At 37.8% G+C, this 6,306-nt stretch overlaps 1 protein-coding gene across 2 annotated transcripts in view; it reads right to left on the bottom strand.

Moving 5' to 3' along the window:
- Positions 1-1,088: 1,088 nt before the first annotated feature.
- Positions 1,089-6,306, bottom strand: part of LOC137624285 (VPS35 endosomal protein-sorting factor-like) — a 95,540-nt gene continuing 90,322 nt past the window's right edge. For both annotated transcript variants that reach the window (XM_068354832.1, XM_068354833.1), the window contains 5 exons: positions 5,872-6,064; positions 4,292-4,597; positions 4,073-4,173; positions 3,724-3,879; positions 1,089-1,395 (listed from right to left, as the gene is read on the bottom strand). In XM_068354832.1, the coding sequence (XP_068210933.1) occupies positions 1,303-1,395; positions 3,724-3,879; positions 4,073-4,173; positions 4,292-4,597; positions 5,872-6,064 (849 nt within the window). In that variant the 3' untranslated portion in view covers positions 1,089-1,302. The remainder of the gene's footprint in view (positions 1,396-3,723; positions 3,880-4,072; positions 4,174-4,291; positions 4,598-5,871; positions 6,065-6,306) is intronic.

Below are 6,306 nucleotides of genomic sequence, written 5' to 3'. Positions count from 1 at the left end.
TCCTGATTCTACAGTAGATTGGGGGCCAATCACATGTGTAGTAGGTTGGCCAAGGCAACAACTACCAATTGAGGTGCTACCACTATAGTTATTGGGTTCTTTGTCTAACCAGATAGTATTACATTGAAACCCTCTCTGGTTATGGCTCATTTTTCCTTTGCTTACACATACACCGAATAGTCTAACCTGTTATTTACACATTTTCCCATTTCTTCATACACCTGACAACACTAAGTTAAACCTGTAAAAAAAAACTTCACTCAATGGATTAACTACTGCAATGTAATTGTTCAGTGGCCATTTTCCTCTTTGTAAAGGTAGAAGAGACTCTTTAGTTATGGTAAGCAGTTCTTCTAGGAGAAGGGCACTCCAAAATCAAACCAGTGTTCTCTAGTCTTGGGTAGTGCCATAGCCTCTGTACCATGGTCTTCCACTGTCTTGGATTAAAGTTCTCTTGCTTGAGGGTATCCTCAGGCACTGAGATTGATTGGATATAAGACCAAGGGCCCAACAGAGAAAATAGCCCAGTGAGGACAGGAAATAATGAAACAGATAGAATACATGTAGTATGCTTAAGTGTACCCTCAAGCAAGAGAACTCTAACCCAAGACAGCGGAAGGCTATAGTACAGAGGCTATGGGACTATCCGGACTAGAGAACAATAGTTTGATTTTGGAGTGTCCTCCTAGAAGAGCTGCTTACCATAGCTAAAGTCTCTCTTCTACTCTTACCAAGAGGAAAGTAGCAACTGAAAATTCAAAGAAATTACTCTATAAATAACTGAATTACAAGAGTTATTCATAATGAAAAGTACAGCTACGGAGGACTTCTCTGTGAAGTATATTCATGACATTAATGTAATTAGCTTTCTAACTATAGTCTTAGCAATCTGGTGCGTAGAGTAAAATATTGTCCTTACTAAGCACATCTAGAATCCATGTTCACCCTCATCCCACTAGAATATATTCATACCCTGAATATTTACTTTAGTGAACATGGTTTCAGCCATGATACACTATAGGAATGTACCATTAAAATATATCATCACTATACCTTCCAATTCTAATAAGGATAAAAATTGCAGAAAGTTTCCATTATATAAAGATTTACATATATTTACACAAAACAATTATTTACAACCATCATTTATCAAGTGAAGGTTAATTATTTTTTTAATTATTTTTTTCTAATTCTTAGAAATTTAGTAATATAACTTTACAAACAATAATTAAATAACAATCATCTTCATAAATGTAATACACATTTTACATTTCCATAAAACCTACAATCTGCATACCGACGTTACCTAGCAAGATTTACATGTTTTACTAATTGTTCTAAGAAAGGATCCTTTAACTGCTGGGCACGTTTTGACAGCCAGTTCTTTGTCTGAGCCTGCAAATGCAAGAATTTACCATTATAACTAGAACCATTGAAATATTGAAGTGCTTTACTTAATTATAAACTATGGCCATGTTTTTAAAAATATTTTTGCAATACAAGTAATTTGTATTTTCCCTAGCTATACAAACCTAAGTACTGTATTTTAAAGTAAGGAAATTTTATTAATGTTGCTGGAATGGCAATTGAATCAATAACAAGGTAGATTGCTACTGACAGGTGGGTCGAGGGGGAAGTCTCGCTCACCCGCCTGTCACAATACAGTGGCCACTTTTGTCCTTAGATTTTGGACTGAGAGGGGGAGGGGTTGAGATGTGGAATTTAAAGGATTCAGGTTTGTACAGCTAGGTTAAAATACGATAACTTTTAAAATTAGCTATTTGTTCCTATGAGTATACAAACAACTTGTTCTTTAAAATTAGGGTGGGAGGAAGTCCCATAGAACAAACATGAAGGTTCTTTTCTTCCATGGACATCTTATCTATCCTGGTCCTATACAGTAGCAAGGAAGGCAACTCCAACATCCTCCTAAGGGCTAATCATAGAGCTATAGAAACTCTTAGGGTCTTGGACAGTACTAGCTTAATGTGAAGCCAGTATTGGGATCTGTCAAAACCTAGCACATCAAGAGTAATGTCTGGTAAGACATCGACCCATCCAACACATTGCCAGGAGGATGGAGGAGTTGCTTCGCGATAGACTTAGTCTGCAAGAACACTGTGCAACTCACAAGTATCAGACATCGGGCAAACATGTAACGTTTGCGTCTGATGCATCCCCTTGAGAGGGAAATAGGAGGTAGAAGAGCCAGTCATTGCAAAACACATTATCTTAGATAAGATACAAACTAAGTCACATGAGGGGGCTGGTATTGTAACACAACTGCAGATCAATTACCTCAGGACCAAAGAAAAGATGTCCAATATAACCAGAAAGCTCCTGACAGTGCTAGACTTGCGAGGTCTTCCTTGAGATGGCAGAGGTACACACTGACCAAAGTCGCATCCACAAGCAAGCACCTTTACCAAGCCAGAAGGAACAGTGCCTAAACACTTCCTTCTTGCTCCTACTAAGGCTAATGAGAAGGTTACGATACTTGCACTCAAGGTGTTAAGTCATCCGCCAGTAGCACTACAGTGCCTTGATATGAAATCAGGCATCATTTTGTTAACTTACATGGAGGGAGAGAAATTGAAATATTCCGAAATAGTATTTGAGACCGACTAATACTGGATCTTTGTCAGGGTCTGTGAGACGACGAAGGTAAAAGAACCCCATTCCCTCAAAAGCTTGACATGATGAAACGCCTGAAATGCTCCTCCTTACTTGCTGAAGCAGAGAAGAGAGACAGTCTTGAGGGGAAGATCCCTATGATGGGGGTTTTGGTCACAAGAGGAGAATTAGGAACACTCACTGTGCACGCACTACACAGGGATTATCATCCAGGGAACAATATCAGTACTAAGTTTACCCGCCAGATTTAAAAAGTTTCACTATCGATCAGGAAGAGGTACCATAAAGCAAGACAATTTACGCTCCACGTTCATCATCTCCCTGATCAGCAGAATGGGAGCTCCTTACAGTCCCCCTACAAAAAGGTACACAGTACATGGGGTTTTGCAGGTACTGTATCCTCATACAAACAAATTTCACCTCACCACATATACCCTTCAGTGCGTTAAAAAAAACTTATGACAATCGAATAAAGCCAAAGGTCAGAAGGGCAATTCTGTGAAAGGCAGGTAGGCAAGGCTTCCCAATTGCATCACCTGTTAAAAAGTTTAAAGGCAGCTCATGAATGGCAATGGCAAGGGACAGTAACATAGTCTTATCAAGTATGACAATGCCCTAAAGACTAACCATATATACATATGATCAGCGCCCAAGAACCCTCTCCACCCAAGCTAAGACCAAAGAAGGCCAGGGAATGGCTCCTGATGACTCAGCTGTTAGATCTATAGGTTCCCCCCAAACACCCCAATCTTAACTCACAAGTATGGTGAGATTGCAGCGGCCAAAGTAACGAAAGAGTTTGAACGGGACTCAAACCCCAGTCTGGCATTCACCAGTCAGGGATATTACATATCAGCAACCACAACCAATTACCTTGTAAACTATTAAGTGGCTGTTCTGGTACCTCTAAAGACAAATAATTTATGTATTTTAAAGTCTAAAAGGTTTGTATACTCATAGGAACAAACAAGCTTTCTTGGTATTAAAAAATCATTCATAAAATAATTTCATATTGGTGCAAAAAATGCATATGATAGATTACAGACATTTTTGTTTTTTCATGGTATTAAGTACGTAATGAATACTTACTACTGGCTGAGGTGAGCTATGCTTCAGCATCAAGGACCAAAGGAACACGGCTGTGTTCATCATTTCAACTTGACTAAGATCGCACCAGGTAACCGTACTCCACAAAGTATTCATGGCCAGTGGTCCAACCCGCTTTTCGTTAACACCACTCAGACCCTGAAGTAAATATAAATTTTTATATAGAAAGATATTTTTCTTGACATCCTTTTCTGTCAAAGGATAAATATAACTAATTCTGCCGTTTTTTAAGTCTTTTTCAACTGTGAAAAGCTTGACTTCCAAAAATTACAACTAATGTAAAGCAATGTAGATTAATATTAAATGTCTTAAAGATAGAATCTTGTCTTACCTGTATATGGGTTAAAATATCTTGTAATAAAGATGTACACAATTGTTCTGCCTCTTGTTGTACCATTGGGTCTCCACCGTACAAGGCATCATTACCCTCGACTGAAACATGGAATCTAAATTTCACTAAATGAACCACACAAGAAAACATGTATGAATTATGAACCCAATCTAAATGAATATAGTTCATTCAAAAGTCACCCAAATTTTCAATAATTACCAGAGTGAATGTTGTAAGGCAGGGTATCCTGCGCAGATGCAGAAATGGCATTCAGTAAAGAGAGAGACAAGTACGCTTGGAGGTCCGTGTCCTTGGGCCACTGGTACGACCTCACGGCGTTGGTGAGCCCACGGAGGAGGTAGAGAGGAGGTGCCGCATCTGGTGGATCTGGAGTTGCTATTAATGTAGAAGCCAAACTGGACACAGAGGAACGCAGACTCTCCGACAATTGGCTGCTGGTTTCTGCATCCTGCGAACCAGCCATCTCTAAAACTTCTCTGATGGCAGCCTTCATGCAGGCATCTCCTGTGAACATGTGTATTTATTTACAGTATTAAGAAGAAGTTTAACGAGAATCCCCACTTGTGGGCACACTATGATTAAGGATTGTATACAGAAAAGTTCCTCAACTTAGAAACTTAATTGGTTCTAAGAAGCTGTTAGTAATTTGAATTGTTTGTCAGTTGAATTTTATTAAATTTTGGACTACGATAAGCCTAACCTGAATCCCATACATATGATTTCCAGCTATAAATGTCAACAAATAGTCGGGTTTCATATGAAATAGATATCAGGTTATTACAAATGTCGTTTTTCTTTTTGTATTAAATGATACAATATTGTTTTCTTACAGAATTTCTTTATCTTATCTTTGTTATTTTCAGTTGGATCTGTGTTTGTATCTCTGAATGTTTGTAAGTCGATGTTTGTAGGTTGGGGACGTTTAGTATGTTGGAAAAGATCTTGGAATTCAATGTTGATGTTGATTTACTGTTTTAATAATCTTAATATAAATATGTGCCTGTAGAAAAGGATGTATTTTGTGGATACAGTAATGTATCACTTACATAGGGAACTACAAGCACAGTTTACATATGGCAACTCTGCATTGTTTTAATAATCTTAATGCAAATATGTGCCTGCAGAAAAGGATGTATTTTGAGGATAATGTATCACTTGCATATGGAACTAAAAGCACAGTTTACATATGGCAACTCTGCTTTGTTTTAATAATCTTAATGTAAATATGTGCCTGCAGAAAATGATGTATTTTGTGGATAATGTATCACTAGCATACGGAACTAAAGGCACAGTTTACATATGGCAACTCTGCTTTGTTTTAGTAATCTTAATGCAAATATGTGCCTGCAGAAAATGATGTATTTTGTGGATAATGTATCACTAGCATACGGAACTAAAGGCACAGTTTACATATGGCAACTCTGCTTTGTTTTAATAATCTTAATGCAAATATGTGCCTGCAGAAAAGGATGTATTCTATGGATAATATATCACTTGCATATGGAACTACAAGCACAGTTTACATATGGCAACTCTGCTTTGTTTTAGTAATCTTAATGCAAATATGTGCCTGCAGAAAAGGATGTATTCTATGGATAATATATCACTTGCATATGGAACTACAAGCACAGTTTACATATGGCAACTCTGCTTTGTTTTAGTAATCTTAATGCAAATATGTGCCTGCAGAAAAGGATGTATTTTTTTGGATAATGTATCACTTGCATATGGAAATAAATGCACAGATTACATATGGCAACCTTTTTTTCATAACATACCTTGTCCCAAACAACCATTCAAGAGGGCCACTGTTCCTGATAATAAATAAAGCTTCAGTCTAATGGAAGGCATTGATAATGAAGGAATTGTGATGAAACAATAGGCAGCACACGCTCGCACAAAAGCCGCTGTTTTTCCAGTGTGTTGGCTTCTCATGACGCTCCAAGTGGCCATAGCCAGTCGGCAAACACACTGAAAGAAATTTAGTATGGTGATAGAAGAGTTGGAAGACCCAGTCCTACGTGGCTGAGGACTATGAAGCACGAAGTAGGATATGATGAATGGAGAAGTATTGAATTAAAAGCTCAAGATAGAGAAAATCTAACTGAAGCTCTTTGCGTCAATAGGCGTAGGAGGAGTTGATGATGATGAATATTTGGAAGAATGATCAATAAAGTTTAACTTGAAGCTTAAAATACATCTTGAGATGGCAA

Source organism: Palaemon carinicauda, chromosome 31 (assembly GCF_036898095.1).
Source record: "Palaemon carinicauda isolate YSFRI2023 chromosome 31, ASM3689809v2, whole genome shotgun sequence".
Taxonomy (NCBI): Eukaryota; Metazoa; Arthropoda; class Malacostraca; order Decapoda; family Palaemonidae; genus Palaemon; species Palaemon carinicauda.
Note: the sequence above shows the minus strand (reverse complement) of the source record. Positions and strands in the feature narration are given on the sequence as shown.